This window comes from Perognathus longimembris, chromosome 3 (genome assembly GCF_023159225.1).
Source record: "Perognathus longimembris pacificus isolate PPM17 chromosome 3, ASM2315922v1, whole genome shotgun sequence".
Lineage (NCBI taxonomy): Eukaryota > Metazoa > Chordata > Mammalia > Rodentia > Heteromyidae > Perognathus > Perognathus longimembris.
Genome location: NC_063163.1, coordinates 59,558,942 through 59,581,331, shown reverse-complemented (window position 1 = coordinate 59,581,331; position 22,390 = coordinate 59,558,942). Strand labels below are relative to the sequence as shown.

The window sequence follows — 22,390 nt, the reverse complement described above, 5'->3', positions numbered from 1 at the left end:
AAAAGCTCAGGGACAGTGCCTAGACCCTTAGTTCCAAGCCCAGCACCAGCACTAAAACAAAACAACAAAAACCTAAAACAAAATAATACTTTATCAGTTAAATGCGTTATTTCAGTGGTAGTGATCAATTTACATGGAACGGTGAGAATAATCAAGAAGAATAAATGTTTGCTATCCATCAATCTGTAACCATTACAGCTGCTAAATCGAAATCCAAAATCACTCAGAGGCCAAATCATAAAGGAAGAACCATTCCCTTATTGGGCCATAGAGAATGGTCCATAGTACTTGGAACTGATAGAATTGAAAAGATTACCACCATGCCCAAATGTAACCTCTTGAAACATAACCACAGCTTCAACTAAATCTGATGTTAGACAAGAATCCTGTTTCCTTCTAAATCAATAGCTCCTTAACGCATATTTGATTTTGGATCACCTAGCCTTTAGGAGTTACAGTATGAACAAAAAAGGAATACCATAATTTGGCAGCAAAGCCTTTCCAAATGAAAGACAGAATATGGACTTGAAATTAAACCCCCAATTACGGTCACATTATAAAACCAACATGATATTCAAAAGCAATCAGCCATGCTGAATTGTATGCCCAACCATTTGAAAGTTTTTCCCAGAGCATTACAAAACATAATTCTGTGTAGACTGTGCCACCAGTAGCCACTGGCATATTCAAGTTTAGGTTAGTTGCAAGGATCCAGGGGGGAAAAACATCAAACACATGGGGCTGGGGATATGGCCTAGTGGCAAGAGTGCTTGCCTCTTAAACGTGAAGCCCTGGGTTCAATTCCCCAGCACCACATCTATAGAAAACGGCCAGAAGTGGCGCTGTGGCTCAAGTGGCAGAGTGCTAGCCTTGAGCAAGAAGAAGCCAGGGACAGAGCTCAGGCCCTGAGTCCAAGCCCCAGGACTGGCCAAAAAACAAACAAACAAACAAACATCAAACACACATCTTAAAGCATACATTCATGAAACATTGTTTCACTGTTCCTAAAGTGCTAAAGAAGCCTAGAAGTCATTTCTTTTGACATAACTTTTAAATTCTGTCTGTGTAGTTACCATAGGCAGCTTACATACTTGTGTACTCATTACTAGCCTGTGAAATCCCATTTCTAATTAAACAAAGATGAGTGTGATCAATCTTCAGGCATTTTGTTCTTGTTGTTAATACAGGGTCTCAATGATCTATCTTCCCAGCATTCAGTAGGCAGGGATTATAGGCATGTAGAACTATAAACATCTTGCAATATTCTGTTTTCATGGAACTGATATAATCTATTAGAATCATCTTCTAAGAAATATGACATGGTAGATTTCTACTACTGAGTTACATGTAAAGTACGGATGATCAGCTTGTTAGCTGAAGAGTAGATATAAGTAATTTGACTCGAGTTACTATAGCTAATTGGAACCCAAACTGACATGGTTTCTTTTGTGTTCTTTTTAATCCTTTAGCAAAACTTCTCTAGAAACACCAACAGTATCTCCAAGTGGATTAACAACTGAAATGTAAGATAGAAATGGTTTTGTGTGTGTGTGTGTGTGTGTGTGTGTGTGTGTGTGTGTGTGTGTGTACAGAAGCAAACACAGACATCACTGCAGTGGCATCCAAGTGAACACAGATTTCCTTCAATACTATTCTTAGTATCTTCTCATGATTAACCTCTTTATGGAATATTGTGCTGTCTTTAATTTGAGATAGGAGGTATGTAACAACTCACTTAGGTGTCTAGCATGGACAAGCTCCTGTGTCCAATCCCCATTACAATGAAGAAGCAAGAGAAAAGAAAAATAAAAGGGAATATGTGAAAGAAGAGATGGAAGAAGAGGAAGTGGAGGAGGTGGAGCAAGGAGAAAGAGGCCAGTTCAGGAAGAGGAAAAGAAGTGGGTGGGAGGGAAGAGAGGACACAGTTATTATTGAGGGAATAAATTATAGTTCCTACAATTTGCATTTAGTTATTGCATGTGGACTCTCTTAGGGAGGAGACTATTTAAAACAATTTTAAAGTCTTCTTTAGGTATATACAAACTGTTCTCAATTCAGTTATTTTATTTGGTGGCAATAGGATGTTGGAGGAAACACTGTTTTCTGAAGAGCCTTTAGCAGAAAACAATGAAACTAAGAAGCCTAGAAGTATTCATTACCCTGACAGAGTGCTCCTACTTCAGTGCTTCTACCACGTGAAGTGGGGGCCTCAATTCTAATCCCTTTAGCCTATAGAGCTCCTGCCTCAGTACTATGGTTTTTGAACCCCATCTGAGAACAGAAAGGACAGTTTCAAGGTGATGGTGAGAAATTGATGAGAGATTCAAGACTCAGGAATCTAGGTGAATGAAGGGAGTTTTACCTTTAAATTGCAGTTTATTGAGTAGACAAGCATAATTCTTGAGTCATCTAACTTTACAATTAATAGTTTTCATTAAAACTATCAAGTTTCAAGCCATATGGAGGCTGAGATGTTAGGATTGTAGCTTAAAGCCTGCCCTGGCTGGGAAGGTCATGAGATATCTATCTCCAATTGACCTGAAAAGTAGGGGAAGTGGAACTGTGGCTTGAATGGTAGAGCACCAACCTTTCTCAGAGAATTCAGAGACAGTGTCCAACACCTGAATTCATGCCCTAATACTAGCAATAAAGAAATAAACAATGAGGGGCTGGGAATATGGCCTAGTGGTAGAGTACATACCTCATATACATGAATCCCTGGGTTTGATTCCTCAGCACCACATATATAGAAAAAGCTGGAAGTGGCACTGTGGCTCAAGTGGTGGTAGAGTGCTAGCTTTGAGCAAAAAGAAGCCAGGGACAGTGCTCAGGCCCTGACTTCAAGCCCCAGAACTGGCAAAAAAAAAAAAGAAAGAAAGAAAAGAAAGAAAGAATAAGATGTTTCAGCTATCAAGACACTATAGGGCTCTGAGACCAGCTCCATCAAGACTGATGAGGGGACTGATAAAAGCCTGGGGTACCTGCCTTACAGAGTGGCTACACTGTGTGAGAGTGAGGAACACTTGTATGATTCTTAGCTTCACTGTTTTCTGCTGAACTCACTTCTGCTTCCTGACTATTGCTACCTTACGCTGGCTCCAAATGGGATTGTAGTTCATTAGCCAACTCTAGGAGAATCTCATGTCCAATCAAGTGATAAATATAGCAGATAAGAGATTCATCCAGTGACTCCTTGTTTGTTTGTTTGTTTTTTTCTCTATACATTTTTTGTCACTGGTTTGCTAAAACTATTGACTCATGCATAGTAGACACCTCAGTGAGCTGCTACTTTTTTTCTAACTCAAGAGACACAGACTCTGGGAACTGGTATCTCATGCCTATAACTCTGACTACTCTTGAGATCTGAAGTCGTGGTTCAAAGCCAGCCTTTGCAGAAAAAAGTCTATGAGATTCTTATTTCCAGTTAAGCTAGAAGTTTGGCTCAAGTGGTAGAGCACCAGCCTTGACTGACAAAGCTAAGAGAGAGCAGCCAGGCCCTAAGATCATGCCTTAGTAGTGCCAGCACAAAAACATAGAAAGAAAACACTACACCTCCTTAACAAAATCAAACACAGGCTTGGAGTGAATGGATGGAAAGATATTCCAAGAAAGGATCCCCAAAGTAAGCAAATGTTAAATGTACTCATAGCTGACCAAGAAAACTTGAAACATTATATAACATAAAAGTCACTTCGTGTTGCTAAAGGTCACTGTAATGGCTAAACAAAACGACACCTAAGAATCAATGCAATCAATTTCATACAATAAACACCACTGACCATAAATGAGTCGATGGACCCCAATCGTCTTAGATCCTCTCAAAAAATCAATAAGGGACAAGATTTAACTGATGGCATAGGCAAATGGAAACAGTCTTCTGCAGAATATTTCACTCAACAGTCACAGAATAGATATCAATTCACCAACCCATGATGCTTTCTCCAAAGAAAATAGTATTTTAGGGCATAGAGGCAGTATGGTTCTCTTTTTTCTTTTTCTTTCCTCTCTATTATTATTGTCTAGTAATTATACAAAGGAATTTCTTTGTAGACTATAAAGGAAGTCTTAACAAAAAAATATAAGAAAAGTTTATATTACTGCATGTTATCATACTACAATGGAATTAAACTAGAAATAGAAAGGAAAACTACCAAAAATGTTCTAATACATGGAGGCTGACACTTTTGAATGATTTGTGGGTTATTGAAGGAATAAAGGAGGAATATGTAATAAAGTCTAGAAAATCACTCAAGATGTCTGACAATATGGTTTGTTTTCATCTTTTAGTAACATACCTTCTGATACCACAATAGAAATTGAAGAATGGAATAACAACAATGAACGGTGAGCTCTGACTATACATACACTCTCACCTATGTGCATTTATACATCTTTACATGAAGGTATACTCACACAAAAGAAAGTGATTGAGATTAGAGAAGTTTAGTGGAGGTATTGATGACAATGCAGGGTCTTTGGTATTTTTCTAAGATTATTTTGCTGTAACATCTGTAGATACCTTTCTATCTTAGATGTCTGAAAGGAGAAATGTCAAGAATGCTTCTTACTCTAATCTATTGGTGGTAGCCTAAAACAATTTGGTGCTTTGATGGGAGCCTCAGCAGGGTAAGAGCCTGCTGTCCAGTGGCTCCATTGAGTCATGCTAGAGGAGAAAACAGGGCACTATTTCCAGGCAGTGTACAAGCCTCTCTCTTTGGATGAATGAGAAAAGGCTGCTCATGAGGGGATTTTTAATTTGAAATATGGTTTACTAAAATGCCTTACCTATAAGGTACGTTTGCAGCCCTAAACAAAATTCTGTCTAATTATGTGCTGAATGTCTATCTCAAGAGATGATTATTGAAAGTCAAGACAATCATTTTTGGACCATGTTCATCTCTGATGTGTCTCGTTTCATTGCTGTGGGAACTGGGCTGGCCAAGGTATAATGACTTGCCCAGGACTACAGTTGTTTGTTGAAGAACCGGCACTGGGAAACAGCTCCTTCATACCACATGTGCTTTATTTAGTTGATGACTTAACGCCTTTATTTACCATCAAATCAGGGTTAGAATTTTATGTCCAAGGTAAATATTGCTAAGCCAAAGCCTGGTTCATGTCTGTTTATTTCTATGTATTCTGGATGTGTAGGCAGAAACCTCATGAAACAGAAATGTAAACATTTCACTTATTGATAAAAAGCATTTTAGTATAAAACTGAAGAATGTCCTATTAAATTGATATTTTTAAGGCCTTTGCTATTTGGTAAAGCATATGTTTTAGAGAGACAAAATGTGATTGATTTTGTTTTTACTAATTTTTACAGTCACCACATCAAGAAAATTGCAAATGGGATTCTATCATCTATTGCATTCAGGTGTGTGAGACTTTAGAAATACAAATAATGGGGCTGGGAATGTGGCTTAGTGGTAGAGTGCTAGCCTAGCATGCATGAAGACCCGGGTTCAATTCCTCAGTACCACATACACAGAATAAGCCGGAAGAGGCACTGTGGCTCAAGTGGTAGAGTGCTAGCCTTGAGCACAAAGAAGCTCAGGTACAGTACCCAGGCTCTGATTTCACGCACTAGGACTGGCAGGGAATGTGAAATATGTATATGGCATTTAGCATCAGCATTTGAAGGGAAAAGCATTTGAGAAAGTCAAACAGAACAAAAAGAATACCTACTGTCAAGATGTTGAAAAGGGGCTGAGAGGGTGGCATAGCCATAGAGTGTTCGCCTAGCATGTATGAAGCCCTGGGTTCAATTCCTCAGCAACACATAAATAGAAAAAACTGGAAGTAGCATTGTGGCTCAGGTGATAGAGTGCTAGCCTTGAGCAAAAAGAAGCCAGGGAAAGTGCTCAGGAGGGTTCAAGCCCCAGGACTGGAAAAAAAGATCTTGAAAAATAACCTACATGCCCCTTTATAATATAATCCAAATTATCTTGAAAAATTGACTTAAGCTAGTCTTTAAACTTGCAAAGAAATGAAATGAACACCAAGACTAGGAAACTGGAGATTTTTCTTTGTTGTTGTTGTTACTGTACTATGAGAAATTATTTTTTTCTTTCCTATGGTTTAGCCCCTGTTGTATTTGATTCTGTGGTATCCTGAGTATTGTATAGACATTTTTCTGAATTAGAGAAGGGAAGGGGAACATATAAATGTTGACAAAGGATAAAGTGCAAACCAACCCAACAGCTATATTCACATGACAATATGTTGGAACTAGCTGTACACATTGGAAGCAAGGCTTGGGAGTAGGGAAGGTGGGAGAGAGTAACAAGTATGGCAAGAAATGTACTGTCTTATGTATGTAACTGTAACCACTCCATACAACATCTTGACAACAAAGTTAAAGAAAAAAATGACATTTAGCTAAGTGTGTGTAATGACATATTGCTGCTTTTTTCTACTTATGAAAGTAAAACTAAGTTGGGAGCTGGTGGCTCACATCTATAAAATCCTAGCTAAGATCTGAGGATCACCATTTGAAGCTGGCCTGGGCAAGAAAGTCCTTTAGATGCTTATCTCCAATAAAATACACAGAAAATGCCAGAAAAGGCCAGATGTGGCTGTGGCTCAAGGGGTAGAGCTCTAGCCTTGAGCAAAAGAAACTCAGGGACAGCCCAATGTTCAAGCCCCAGGACTAGGAAAATGAAGGAAGGAAGGAAGGAAGGAAGGAAGGAAGGAAGGAAGGAAGGAAGGAAGGAAGGAAGGAAGGAAGGAAGGCAAAGGGGACAGGGAAAAGGAGGGAAGGAGAAGGAAGGGAGGGAGGGAGGGAGTGGAAAGGGAGGGACAAAAATGAAGCATTATAGTTTTGCAAGGATAGGTTGCATTCTATTAAGTACCTTAGACATGTAATTAATTCTGGAATCATGTTACTTTGGCTTCCTCTCTATGTGAGAGAATGGTTTAATACTGTGACTGGGACTACTTAAAAGTTAATAATATTTTATTTTGAGTTTCAGTTTTAACAAAAGACTTTGAAATCTATTCAATTCATCTTCATAAATATGTAAATTACACAATTAATTAATGGGGAGCTTGCTTAAAATATGTGAGAGAAAGGCTCCAAAGCACTTAGAGATCAATTCCATAAATATTAATGGAATTGAATTATTTTTTATGTGCCCATTGCTGTACTAGAAGTACCCAGAAAGATATACTCATATACTTGTTGAAAACCTCCTTGACAAAAATCTTAGGGTCAAAGTGGAGTTAAGTAGTTGGGGGGCTTGCTGGCCAGGATTTCTACTACCTGAGCCAGACTTCTAGCCCTTCTTACTTTGGTTATTTTTGAGAAAAGGCTTCACTCCTTCTCTGACTGGTCTGGTCTTTAATCCTCTGATTGAAGTTACCTGAGTGAAGCAGCTGGGAGCACAGGCACAGTTGGGAGAATTTCTTTGCTGGAGCTAGCCTTAACCTGGGATCCTCCTCAGTATCATGAGTGGCTAATGATAGCTGTGAACCCCTTCACACAGCCCAAGTGATCCTTCAAGGGCTTAGGTTAGTCATGCCTTCACTGAGGTATAACTATTACATTCTTAAAAATTGCTCCAATTAATGACGTTTTATTTACCCTGAGAAACTGATAGCTGCATCTTGAGAAATTCTCAATTTAGAGCATTTACACTTGACATTTTATTTCCATTTTTGTTCTGTCTTGCAGCAGTGGTATTTTGAGGAACCTTGATATCATGTAGTATATTGGTTGGTGGGAATGTTATTCACTGATCAAAGTTTCTGTTGGGTAAAAACAGTAAATTTTTGAGATTCCAACACACTATCATTCTTCCTACCACTGGCCAGCGTAATCTCAAATAATGACATTTTGACATCTGACAGATGGCTTTAACAATTGTTAAACTGTGGAAAAAATCTCCCATTGTCTTTATTTATTTCAGGATACTAGAAATATTGCTCATTTTCATTGATCTTGCCCTGATGGGTACAGATGTTGTCATTACAATGACAAAACTCAGCATTGCTTTGGAATACAGAGCAGTCTCCTTCATGATTGCACTATTTTTCCTACTGGATGTTGTTCTGCAAATATATGTTAAAGGGTAAGTTTTATTCTTTTATTTTGTTGAGCTTCAACCTAGATTGTTCTAAGAAATCCCCTAGACTAGCTCTTCAACCAAGTATCTCAGGACCACTGTTTCCCTTAACTATGTACTTAAACTCCTTGCTTCAACGCTAGATAAAAAAAATAATAAGGATAGTAATATAACTGGCAGGTCAACCTACCCAAATGTGTGCCTCTTCAAAATTCTTCTTTTTTTTTTTTTTGCCAGTCCTGGGCCATGGACTCAGGTCCTGAGCACTGTCCCTGGCTTCTTTTTGTTCAAGGCTAGCACTCTGCCACTTGAACCACATCTCTACTTCTGGCTGTTTTCTATATATGTGGTGCTGAGGAATTGAACCTAGGGCTTCATGTACAGGAGGCAAGCACTCTTGCCACTAGGCCATATTCCCAGCCCTCAAAATTATTCTTGAAGCCATGATTCAAACCCAGATTTTCATTGACTAGTTTTAATTATGTTTATATTGCAGTGGACACTCTCACAGTGTATTCTAGAAAGTACCTTCAACAGATAAAGCTTAAAGGAATTTTAAAAAGGGGCTAGGCAATTAATGTGTCAACATGTATGTCAAGAAGGAGGAGGAACGTGTATGTGAGGTCTAAATATTAGTACTTTGATTGTGACTTGAATTTCAACTGAAATTTGATGGTCTATAAAATACTAGATTGTGAACAGTCCCAAATTCATTAAATCGAAAAGTTTTGAAACAGTTAGGGGGTGATGAAGGGAATGCTTATCTCATTGCTGAGATGTATTAGCAAGAAAGTAATCAGTTTTTCCCTTTTCTGCTTGCTGCTTTTCTGAGAATCTGGGTGGGTGAGACAAACCTTGGAGATGGGCTTCTATGGGAGCCAGGGACTGGATCTCCTAGCCTCCTTTTCTCCAGATCATTTCAGAAGGCAGTTTGTGTTCTTTCCTGATGGCTGGTTCTCCTTACACTTTGAGCTAAGGACAGTTACTCACTGCCAGGTTAGTCAGAGCCTGAAAAAGGCTGCCTGAAAGTGAGGGGATACTTTCTCTGGAGGACTAGTGCTCACCTCTGCAGGAGCTAGTGTTGGAAAGGAGCATGTGGTGGATGGAAGTCTGTCTTTGTTCCGGGAAGGACCCTGCAACCCCTTGGGATTTCAGTGTGGGGGCAAGGCCAGATCATGAGTTCAGAAGAGCAGCTCCTACCCATCTCATAAGCTGCTTATATACTCCTAGCCCACTGCTCTAAGGATATTCTGGTGCACTGAGCTTCTTGCTCAACAGTACACTTGCACTGTTCTACACACAACCTTAGGGGAAAAGGCAGTGCATGTGTTTTGTCCAGTGGTTTGGGAATATTGCTGACATACTAAGCTTAAATTGTCATCCTGTATGCACATTGGTAATAAATACAGATTGGTTATTTGTAAACTTTCCACATATACTTTTTCTTGATCGAATCTACACAATGGGTTTTATAGAATCTATTAGAGTACCAATTTTAATGAAGATGAATTGAGTAATTTTTTGCGCAGAGAAGATAACTATTTTTTATTTTCTTTTACAGGAAAAAGCATTATTTTTCTCAGTTACTTAACATCTTAGATGTTGTCACCATTGGAATAATTATACTGATTGATATAACATATATATTTTTCTACGTTCATTTTTTTAAGTATATCCAAAGGTAGGAAACATATGATCTAACTGTCACAGTTTTCTTTTTTTGCTTTAGTTTTTATTTTTGTTTTTCTTGGCTTTAATTTTGTATATTAAACTGATTTCTGATTAAGTTCTATACTGACAACACAGTTTGAAAATGAAATATTTAGTGGTAGTAAGATGGATTGAGTGGTATAGGTCTACTTAGCAAGTGTAGGGACCTGAGTTCAAATGACAGTACCAAAAAAAGGAGAAAAGAGGAAAATGTTGATATGTTTTCATACCCTTGGGGACTCAAAGATGATGGCATTCAAGGCCTATAATAGATGTGTTCACTTAAGTACCTTTACTTGGACATAGAAAATGGAACATCATTTTGAAATTCTCCCCGAATTTCCCTTTGTGTTTCAACTACAAATTCATTACACTTGAAGCTCTAGAGTCTGAGTTTTTCCTATGATCATGAGTGTATTGACTTGAACATGTGTGAAGTTTGAGTGACTCTAGTCATGATTCTATGAAAGGTAGCAAATGGAAACTAGGGGGTGACGTAAAGCAACCCAAAGAAAGAATTTTCCAAGGTCATTTTGGTAAAAATGAACAATGTTAAGGCAAAGTTAAAGCAGTAAAGGATTCGAAAGTGAAATGTATATGAGGGGTGATGAGGGTCTATGTGTCCTTGTCTCTGTCTCTGTCTCTCTCTGTCTTGGTCTCTTTTTCTCTCTCTCTAAATGAGATAGAAAAGTGCAAATGTGTATTGGGAGGTTGGTGTTAGGGGTCTTTTAGCTATATTCATTAGAAGTAAAACAAGTAGATTCTTTCTTACTTTAGTTTCCCAGAGCTCCAATATGATCCCCATGTAAATATGTAATGTGACAGGCTTTGGAGCTTGAAAATAGCCTCAGGCAATATGGTCCTCCATCGGGCCTCCTCAGCATCACTTGAGAACTTGGTATCCTGCAAGAAAACACTTCAGGCTCCACTCTAGACTACTGAATTCATGGACCTGTGGTTTCACCAAGTCTCTCGGTGACTCTTGTTCATACTTGTCCACACCAGCCAGCATGGTTTGGAAGGATCTTAGCCTCTTGCCTGCCTGATGTGCATGTAGTAGCTGTAGGAAACCTCTGTTACTGGAAGGAGTAACCCCAGTATACAAGAAACCTTAGTTCATTTGGGGGAAAAATGCAAAGTGCTCATCTTAAACCAAAATGTTTAGTCTACAGATTCTAATGGACTTATTACTATTTCTCTAGACTGTAATTTCTCAACTTTAGTATTATTGACATTTTAGAGAAGACAATTATTTATTATTATGGGAGGGGAGGGCAAAAAACATTCTAAAATTCTTCCTAAATTGCCATTCATTGTCAGATGTTTAGCCGCGTTTCTAGCTCTGATTAGCATTTGCATCATTTTGGTTGTGAGAACCAAAAATATATACATATGTTACCAAATGTACTCTGTGGGGTGGGTAGAGCTGGCTGGTAGAGCTCTAGAGTAGCATGTGAAGTCCGTGGGGTGCTGAAGAGCAACACACACACACACACACACACACACACACACACACACACACAGGTTTAACTTATATATTGATGAACTCTTCTCTTTCTGGACTATAAAATAATCTTTTCAAATGTAATTATAAATTTATTTAGGATGGCAGTGTTTTTTCGACTTCTGAGGCTGATTACGTTTATGCGAATATTCCACCTTGCGAACCAGACAAGATATCTAGAAAACCTGATCAGAAGACTGGTAAGTGGGCAGAACATGTTTTCTTCCTATACTTGCAAGACTCTGAGATAGCAATATGGAATTCTCTGTGGATATATTTATATTTTACAGATTTATGTTTTTTTTACCTCCCAGGTGTCTGGCAATAAGAGAAGATATGCCAAGGATGGATTTGATCTGGATTTAACTTACATCACTGGTTTGTAAAACTTAGTTGTTAATTTATTTATATTAATTATATTACTGGATTTTGAAACTTAACACTCAATGTTCACTCCACATTTTTCTTGGAAGTAATAATATTCTTTTTGGTTTTCCCAAACAACAGTATTTGTATCTAAGCCATGCTGGTGTGTCCTTTTTTTTTTGGTTTGTTATTGCTTTAGATTTTTGGTGGTACTGGGGAGTGAACTCAGAGCCTCATGCTTCCTAGGGAGGTGCCTACCACTTGAACAACACCACTACCCCTTTTGGTATTGGTTATTTTCAAGGTAGGGATTTTCTGACCTATAATTCTTCTATTTGTATGTCATTGTACCACACAATTAATTGAGATAAAGTCTTAACAGGTTCCCCTAATCTCTGCCTCCCTACTAGCTCAATTTCCAAGCTTGAGCCAACATGCCCAGTCCTTTTTCCTTTAGTTCTCTTCCTTTCTCTTTCTTCCTTTTTCTTTCTTTGTTTCTCTTTTGTTCTTTCTTTCTATATATCTCTCTCTCCGTCCTTCTTTCCTTCCATTCCTTTTCCTTCCATTCCTTTTCCTTCCTTCCTTCCTTCCTCCCTTCTCTGTCTTTCTTTCTTTCTTTCTTTCTTTCTTTCTTTCTTTCTTTCTTTCTTTCTTTCTTTCTTTCTTTCTTTCTTCTTCTTCTTCCTTCCTTCCTCTCTTTCTTTCTTTCTTTCTTTCTTTCTTTCTTTCTTTCTTTCTTTCTTTCTTTCTTTCTTTCTTTCTTTCTTTCTTCCTTCCTTCCTTCCTTCCTTCCTTCCTAGTCTTTTCTTCTTTCCTTGCCATATTCTTTCAACGTCTTTCAAAGTACTGTGTTAGTATAATCTACTGATAGCTTACCTCTGGGCACAGAAAATCTCAGGCATTTCAAGCCATGGTTACTTGGTGGCTACAGAATAAGTGAGATGGATTTTTCAGGTGGCTGATTTTTCATTGGAATTTCATTTAGAATTTATTCCATTTTGGTAAATATTTCAAGCATCCAAGAGAGACCTTTGTCTTCAAACCCCTAGAGAATGAGGTCACTAGTCACCAGGTCAGGTCTGCTGAGCTTAGAGGGCTACAAATACATTTTTTTCTCTGGGAAAAGACTCTGGATATATGTACAAGAATTTTTATAATCTTCCTATCTATACAGACTTTTTGTTTATTTATATATTTCCAGTCCAGCTTGGACTCAGGGCCTGAGTAGTGTCTGTGGCTTCTTTTTGCTCGAGGCTAGCACTCTACCACTTGAGCCACAGTGCCACTTCCAGCTCTTTCTGTTTATGTGGTGCTGAGGAATCAAACCCAGGGTTTCATACATGCTAAGTAAGGACTCTACTGCTAAGCCACATACCCAGCCCCTATAGACTTGTATAATAATAATTCCTTTGATCTCCAGAACACCTGATTGCCATGTCATTTCCATCCTCTGGGAAACATGCGGTATATAGGAATCCTATAGAGGTAAGCATACTCATGAAACAAGTAATGAAGTGCTGATCCAGGAAGGGCAATATTCTGAAAGCCGATTATTTCAGATGAAAAAAAGCCTAACAGCATGGTACCAACTTGCTTTTGTTTATACAAACCACTACCAAACCTACGGATTTGTAAAAGCAGGCACTTATTTAGCTCAAGATACTGTGGTTTGTAAATTTGGATGGGGCTTAATGGGGTGATTCAAATGATTAGGTACAGGATTGGCTACTTCACTGGGCTGAGCTAGGCATCCTGAGAAGCTGCTGCTCATCTGAGGTCTAGCTAATATGATGTCACTTCTCCCAGGGAGTTAGATTATGGTGAGAGTTGAAATGGTCTCAGGTACAGCAAGCAAACAAATGCAATTACTCTAATATGAAGGCTTGAAATGAGCATTGTGTGGCCTTGAATTTGTTCTCTTAGACAAAATGAATTACAAAACCATCTGGATTCAAGGAGAAGAAAACAGATTCCATCACACGATGAGAGGAATTGTAGCCACATTTGTAGGCTTTCAGGGAGAAGGGAAGAAGTGTACAAATAAAATGTATGTTCTTACAGATAGATTCCTCAAAATTGTAATGAGGCTATTCCTGTGTTAGGTTCTGTAGGTGACTAAATTAATTTTAAGCACAAGGAAGCTATTTACTATGAAATTACATTAAATGTTGACTTAGGAATTTATATATGTATGTACACATGTATGTATGTATGTGTGTATGTATGTATGTATGTATGTGTGTGTGTGTAATTCACACTGATCTTCCTTAATAAAAAATAATCATAGATCTGTGTATGGGTGCATATACATAAAAACATTCAATTGTCACTTAGTAACAGGAAATGCTCTGTTGGGTGATAACTCACTGTGGGAACATCATTGCATGTACTTAAAGTCAGCTATAGAACCACTTAGCAGGCTCATCTTATAGGACTACTGTTGTGTAAGCTGTCCACCAGTTACCAAAAAACAGCCTTAGGCCTAAATGGGGCTTTCCCAACCTAAGACATATAGATAGCCCATAAATATAAGACATGATATAGGAATGAGCAAGATCATTTCTCATGAGAAAAATGCAAGTCCAAACCACAGTGAGATAACTGCAATGTTCAAAAAGAATGGCAATTATCAGGTAGACAGGACCTAGCATAAGCTAGCAAGGATTTTGAGAAAGGAAACCCTTGGCACGCTTTGGTGTGAATATCAATTAGCATAGCCATTGTGGAGGTTCTTCAATAAAAATCAGAATAAAATGAACATATGAGCCAGTAATAATACCACAACTGGGGATTGATGTGGAATAAAGACATCAGTATGTGGCAGAGACATATGCACCCCTTAATAGCAGCACTATTCAGGAGTGAATAGTCAAGGGTTGAAAACAACCTCCAAAGTGTCCATTCACGATGAATGGATAAAGGAAGTGTGGCACATATACATGATAGAGTATTGTTCACTGACAAAAACAACGAGATTTTGTTTTGTGAGCAACACAGAAGGAGAAGTTATGTGTTAAGTAAAATAAGCCAAAACACAAGTAGGGAAAATGTGGAATATGAAAGTATTGATCTCAAGTAATAGAAGAATATTGAAGGTAAGGAAAGAGACAGTAACAGAAGGGGTTAATCTGATTAAAATATCATATACCCAGGATAAAAAAGAACCCACTAGTGGTTACGAAAAACTTGGGAAAATCAAAGGCAGAAAGGTTGATCAATGAGTAAGATATTACAGTGAAATGAGTCCAATTTCTCCTGAGTTATTGCACAGGAGGGTGATTACAGACAACAGTATTTTACTATGTATTTCAGAATTAAAGAAGAAAGGATTCCAGTGTTTGACCATGTTATTATATGAATTCAAAATGTACTTAATTGAAAAACCATCATTATGTAATGTAGGATTGTGTATGCTTATATAAACAAACTTTTATTGAGGTAGATTCTAAATTGCAATCATCTTACATGTATATATTAAGGCAATTATGTATATGTGCCTGTAACCAACATTTCTGTCTATTTGTTCAACATTTTTGGCACATTCTAGTCACTATCCAAACACTCAATGGAAGTGCTTATTCTTTTGATTTTTAATCACTACAGATTAGTTTGAATGTTTGTTGAGTTTTTCATAGTTGAATCACATCTAATACCTCCTTTGTAACTGACTTTATACCAGCAACATGAATTCTGCCAGACTGACTCAATCGTTTTGTGCCCTGGTTATTCTTTTAAAAATAAGATTAATATTTATTGCTCTATGGAAAATCTATGCACACAAATTATATAGTTATATACTGCTCCAAAGAATCAGCAAACACATTATATTCTGCAAATCCATTTGACAGAGAGGAAAACCTGCAAACATAAAAAACTAATTCTGAAGGAAGAGATGTAAATTTGGCAGCTAAAAGTTTTAGACCGGTAACTTATATGTCACATGAGTTTAAATTCATGAGTTTGAAAATGTTGAGGGTAAACTTTGTGATGTGTGTTGATCTGTACATAGGAAACATAACACTGATTGTCAAAGAAGCATGCTCAACAATATTTAATTCACTTCCTGTGTTTCTGGGTAAAGCATTCTTTGCTCCCTACTACTGTGTTTTCAGGAGGTTGAGCTGAAAATACCATTTGTCTAAATTGAGTCCATTTTCAATTCATGATTTTGCCCAACTTTATTTCACATGCAACTCAAAACAAGGACATCACTCTTCCTGGAGTGATCTCTAGACTGTTGCTTTCTCTCAGTTATCCAGCAGTTCACTTCTTGGACTATTGACAAATATCCTGATGAATCAATCATCTTTCACCCCTTGGAATCAAAGAATGCAAAGATAAAGAGTGTATCTTCATAAACATTGATAAATCGTGACCCACCCAAAGCTTCCATCCTCTGACTGAATTAATATTTGGTCTTTCATCTTTGCCAGAGTGGAGTGTCAAATCTAAGCTAGTTGTTCAGTTCCCCAGGCATACTGGAAACTAGGACACAGAGCTGCTGCAGTGGTCCATGTTCAATGATAACAGCATACCCTGGTTATGGAATGCCTTTGTCATTTCATAGCTAAGCAATCTCTAGGAAACAATTTGAAGTCAAGGTTGACTAAAGTGCAAGTTTCATCCCTGAACCTACTTATCTCCTGAAGAGACTAAGCAGGTCATATGTGCCTCATTATCCTGCAAAGGGAAGGTTTCAGGAACTGTGTTTGAAACAACACTGAATATATAAGGCAGAGGGTCAAAGTGCAGATGTGTGGCTCCCAGTCAGTTACTAGAGAAACAAGCACGATGAGGAAGCATCAAGTATGGCCACTACTGCTTTCATGCAAGTAGATAATGGACCTTTGCCTCCAAGTCAAGAAAAGGCTACTTTTGCTGGGAAATAACCTGTGAGAGGACTAAAAACTGGGTACCCAGCCCCTCTACTCTGCATCTGTGTTCTTGATCTTAGCCATTCTCTCTTGCAGCCACTTTACAGTCACCTAGGGCTCCAGGAAGAACAGGATCATAATAAGCACCTTGTGACAAGAGGCAGGCAGCATGCCCCTCAGACAGGCAATGCCTTCTTATCTTCTTGTCATCTTATTTGTGACGTACTTTATTTATTTTTCTTATTTATTGCCAAAATGATGTACACATAAGTTACAGTTTCATATGTTAGGCCTTGGGTACTTCTTGTACTGTTTGTTACCTGTCTTCTTCTTGTCATCTTGAAGAGAGCAAGCCAGAGCTAGAGACCACTTGTCAGGCCTGTAGAGCTAATGATGTGGGATGCATTTAACATACATGTCTACCTTCAATACCTTCCTATTTCATCTGAAGATGGCTAAGATGTAGAAGTGCTGTTGATAGCTAAGATGTAGAAGGCATGAAAGCATGTCTGCCATGTAAAAACTTCTCCTTTCTTTGCCCTTAAAAACAAGGGGAAGCCAGTAGGTGCTATAAGAGCCAAGAGAAGCATTTGGCAGATTTAAGAAAACCAGAAGGTTAAGGCTGTGACAAAAAGGCTTTCCAAGAGTACGCAGCATATTTGCCTAGGATTTTAAAGTAGTTACATAAAGGAGTTTCATCCAACAAACCAGTTTATGATCGTATTTATCTGTTTTAGGAGGTCGTTCATTTCTTGGACACCAGACACCCAGAACACTATTTCGTCTACAACCTTTGCAGTATGTACATGACTTATTATTTTTGCTACTGTAGATAGAAAACATGTAAGGAAATGACCTCTTTTATGTTCCATTTAATTGTAACTTCTGAGTGGTGGGGGTTAGATCAGAAATCTCTATTTTCTGCTGGTCCTGTGTGGTAAGAAAAGTTAGCTTGGTAGCAGAACATTCCCTAAGAGAGACACAGGCTAGTGAGACCAAAGAGGCAGATTTTGAGAAAGTTTCAGGAAACATCGGTGCATGCTGTTAGGCTTAGGCAGGTCTTCCTGTCTTTCATGTTAGATTGTACTGAAGACAATACAGCAAGTATGTTCTCTGACCCACGGTTAGTGGGTGTTGATGAGAACAAGGCAGATGATGAGAAAAGACAAAAACAAAAAGTAGAAGACAGTGTATACCCCCGGGTTCTAGTTGTGTCTGTCTGCAGTTTGTTTACTCCTGCCTCTATATGAAATCCTGTGTATACATGAAGTGACTGTTTTCAGGGACCGTTTAGAGAGCGCCATTGACCTCTGCTTCATGGTACACAAGTAGCATGAGCAAATGAGTAGTCTGTTAGAAGCTGTTCAACATGAGGACTATGAAACAACAAGTTGATTTAGATTACTTGATGTGAAAAAAGCCACTTACTATCCGAGAATCTGCCCCTTAAGTTCTCAACTTTATCTGGCCACTTTGGTCCACTGGTCTGCCTGCCTCCCCCTTACTGAACTTTTGCTGTTAACCTTAACAATTGTTTTAAAACAACAGGAGCCTCACAGAAAGCTTTTAAAATAGATTTAAAAATTGCTAATAGAAAATTTAAACTTTATTCCTAATTTTAGGTCATTAGGCATAGAGCTTTGACACATCTGTTCTTTCTTCAGGTGAACGGTCGTATAACCCCAGGTTTTTCCATCACCGGATGCATAGAATTCTCATAGACGATCACAACGTCCCAACACTTCAGTAAGTTCTATGCCACACTCATTGCCAGAAGAGCACTAAATTCATTGGGCTTGAATTTGGGGGATGATTTTTAATTACCTAAAAATCTTTATTAAACCAGGGAGATGATAACATTTTCAAAAGAAGTCATTGCTTGGTTATCCAAGGATCCCCAGAATACCATCGCGATTCACTGTAAAGGAGGAAAAGGTAGTAATGCTTTCTTTCTGTTTTCTTTTTCCTATGATATTTGAAAATAAATATTGGAGGCCTAGCAGAGGACACATCCTGTTATTCATCAGATAAGGAATTCCTATAGGTTAATAGTTGCTAGCATTTTAATACTGGTTTTATGGCTGAAAGAAGCAAAGAAAGATTAAAGGAAAATAGAGGTGAGGGAAGAAAAAAGGGAAAGAACAATGAAGGGAAGGAAGGAAAAAGAGCTAAGGAAGGTTGAGTGTGTTTTCCCTTAATTACCCATGATCTGAGTGTCTTCCATTTTGGTTTTCCAGTATATATCTGCCAAATATAAAGAGGGTTTAATTTCAGGATATTAGAGCTCTTTTATTTTATTTGAACTATTCTTTCTTTAACTGACAAACTGCACTTATGTATGGTGTACAATATAATATTTTCGTATTTGTAGACGCACATCATGGAATAGCTGAATAAAGCTCGTTAACAAATGCATTCTCTCTTGGGCTTTAAGTTGCTCTTCCCTGTTAACCAGTAACAGTGAGCATTGTTTCATATACCTGTTGGCCACTTGCATATTTCCTTTTCAGAAATGTCTTTCTAAGTCCTTTGTCCTACCCTGCCCCCTTTTTTATTCCTCAGAGTCTTGGATGATGGTGTTTTGTTTTGTTGGCATTACTATAGTTGAGTCCAGAGCCACACACTTCCTAGGGCACTCTACTACTGGAGTCACACACACCCCTTGTCTCTTTTTCTTTTAGTTATGATTCATATAGGGGCTCACTTTTCATGCTTCCTCCAGGCAGGCCTCGTCTGTGATCCTCCTCCTTTACATCTTTCACATAGATGGGATAGTGGACACATTACCAGTGATGAATTCTTGCAACCTTTTTTGCCTGGCTTTGAATGACAATCGTCCCCATTGCCAGTATCTGAATAGCTAGGATTACAGTTTGAGCTGCCATGACTGGCTTTCTCTTTTGTGATCTTTCATTTTGTTTTGTTTGAGACAGGATTTCCCTATGTATAGACCAGGCCACACTCAAACTTGTGATTTTCCTGCGTCTGCTTCCTGAGTGCTGTGATGCCAGGGATGTCCACCACACCTGCCTTTTTGTCCTTTTATAGAAAAGCTTATTTTCATGCTATTGTGTGGAGTTCCTTAAATCTTTTGAATATGCTCCCATTCCATAGGTCATGACTTTGCTCAGCTGATTATCTACTTTTCTGTGCAGAAGCATTTTCCTCTCATGCAATGTCATGTGTTTAATTTTTGCTTTTACTGCCATACAACACACACACACACACACACACACACACACACACACACACAGTCTATTAAATGGATAGAACTTCAGTTTTTTCTTCCTAATGCCAAGATATTTTCCTCACAGACTTCTAAAGATTATGCAATCTAAATTCAGTAGATAACTGGTTTTATCTCATGTCTGCTATTTCTATTTGTGATTGTAATACCAAACTATATCAACTACTATATAAGTCAGAACTGAATGAATTTTAATTTCACGAAGACCAAGTTGAGATTTTCAGGACGATTCTATGAAGTTGACTGATGCTATATATTATCAGAGCTACATTCAATTCATGGAAGACTGCTATAAAACATTGAGGGAAAGCTTCCAGTAAGAAAAGTGTAGAATTCTCTGACCAACTGGAAAGGACAGGTTGTTGATAATACAATAATCTTTATATGACAGGCCTGAATTTTCTAGAAAGAGCTCCAAATGAGAGGACTCATGATAGTCTGATAGGAGAGGTTTAGTGATGACTGCTTGACAAATGCCTATAGAACGGATACTTCATGGCTTCTTGCTTTACCTGGCTGAGAGGACAGTAGTGATCCTGCAGCTGTACTTACTCACGGCACAGGCACATGAATCGGCCCCATGTGGGCATACATACAGGTGGTAAAAGAGCTTTTCACACGTTTCCTTCAAATAGGAAAAGATCATTCTTTCAGAGACCCAGAGTTGTGCTCCAGAACTGACATGTTACAGTCAATGAAGCTGAGGGAAGCAATAGCCAGTATTCCTATCTCTAAGGAAGCTTCTGTGTCTCATCTACTTCGAGCTAAGTGGCATTAACTTCCCTTTGGAAGTTAGAATGCTGGTTAGAATGCCGTTCTTTAAACATGATGACAATGTTCAGTGAATTTAAAAATGTTTAAAAGATAGATGAAAAATGTTGTGCTTCTCAGGGAAAAGGATGGGTATGGTAGGTATTAAATAACAGAAAATTAGTCAAGCTCTAGGGAAGATTATAGAAAGAGAAAAGAGAATGCTCTATTCAAACCTAAATTTTATATGACAGAAGTAAAATATAAATTAGAAGGCAACCTATGGGACTTTGAGGATGAGTGATTTGAAGCACCAAGGAATTCTAAGCTGTGCTTTAAAACACTATCTCTCTCTCTCTCTCACACACACACACACACACACACACACACACACACACACAGAAGCAGTGAGAAAGAGAGAGCAGAGGAGGAGAGAGAAAAGCAGACAGGAACGCCATGGGAGAAATTAAGCAAGTACAGTACGGCAAAATACTGAGAATTACAGAGTCTGAGGAATAAGTACACAAGTATTCATTATATTTTCTGTCTGCATTCTTATTTTGGAAAATGTTTGCAATATCTTCAAGTAATACAATTAAGTAGGGACTACAAGTGGCTAGTTGGTGTTCTGGGTTCCCACTTGCATTTGAACTCAGCACCTCACACCTACTTGGCCAGTACTCTACCATTTAAGCCATTTGCCCCGCTCTGTATCACCTATAACAGGGGCTGTGGACATAAACCATCCTGCCAGCCTTGAGAATAGGGGTCATGCTGACTTTGCATGAGCTGGCCTGGAACCACAATCCTCCTGAGCTTGATACCTGACTAGCTGGGACTATAGATGTGAACTACGATGCAATTTCCTACTTTATCTTTTTGTTACATTAATTAAAGTTCAGGCATTTCTATTTCTCAATTAAAAACCTTGAGTCAGGCACACTGAGGAGAAAACAGAACCAAAACCAAATATACACTTTTGAGTATTTCTGAGTGTATAGTTATGCTGGACAAAGATTTCTTGAACTAATCGCTGCTCTTTTCTAGGGCGTACTGGGACCATGATATGTGTCTGTCTCCTCGCAATGGACACATTTTCAACTGCAAAGGTAGGAAAAATGTTACAATACTCTGTCTTATATGTATTGAACTTGCTGGTTCTGAAACATGTCTGGTAAAATCCTTTGTTCGTGGTGCTTATGTGAAAGTCTGGCTTAGTGCTGCCTGTTTGATGCGCAGTTAGTAACTGGCTAAGCATCCTTATTCTAGGCCAGGGCTATGGTGAGAGCAGTGAGGCACACATTGAAGGGCATGCCAAAATCTAGAATAACTCAGATAAACAGAATTTTTATGTATATTTCTACTATGTGTAGGTAGATGCCATTCAACAAAGACATTTGTCAATATGGTGCATCTTGAGGAATGGCACTCCTTCATCATTCTCCAGCCCTCCCAAACCCACTCCTTCCTTAAGTTTACTTAATTTTGGAGGCTATACATTGAATTTTATGACTGCATAATGCAATACTTAGAAAATAAGAGTCCATATTGTCCAAAAAGGAATGTACTCATTACCTGACCTATGCAACTGTAACCCCTTTTGCACATCATCTTTATATTGAACTTCAAGTGGGCTAAAGACGTACAAAGAGACTTCTCTGATGAGAAAATGAGAATGGCCAAGAGACATATGAAAATGTGCTCTACATCACTGGCCATAAACAAAATGAAAATCAAAACAACATTGAGATTCCATCTCACCCCAGTAAGAATGTCATATATCAAGAAAACTAACAATAACAATTGGTAGGGGATGTGGCCAAAAGGGAACCCTACTTCATTGTTGGTGGGAATGTAAACTGGTTCAGCCACT

At 38.3% G+C, this 22,390-nt stretch overlaps 1 protein-coding gene across 1 annotated transcript in view; it reads left to right on the top strand.

Annotated features, from left to right (window-relative positions):
- LOC125347617 (phosphatidylinositol 3,4,5-trisphosphate 3-phosphatase TPTE2-like) overlaps positions 1-22,390 on the top strand; it is an 85,108-nt gene that overhangs the window by 46,268 nt on the left and 16,450 nt on the right. Inside the window, exons 9-19 of the mRNA XM_048340611.1 lie at positions 4,288-4,344; positions 5,327-5,377; positions 7,911-8,072; positions 9,628-9,747; positions 11,381-11,480; positions 11,595-11,658; positions 13,067-13,131; positions 17,258-17,318; positions 18,185-18,266; positions 18,367-18,455; positions 21,565-21,626. Of these exons, the coding sequence (XP_048196568.1) occupies positions 4,288-4,344; positions 5,327-5,377; positions 7,911-8,072; positions 9,628-9,747; positions 11,381-11,480; positions 11,595-11,658; positions 13,067-13,131; positions 17,258-17,318; positions 18,185-18,266; positions 18,367-18,455; positions 21,565-21,626 (913 nt within the window). The remainder of the gene's footprint in view (positions 1-4,287; positions 4,345-5,326; positions 5,378-7,910; positions 8,073-9,627; positions 9,748-11,380; positions 11,481-11,594; positions 11,659-13,066; positions 13,132-17,257; positions 17,319-18,184; positions 18,267-18,366; positions 18,456-21,564; positions 21,627-22,390) is intronic.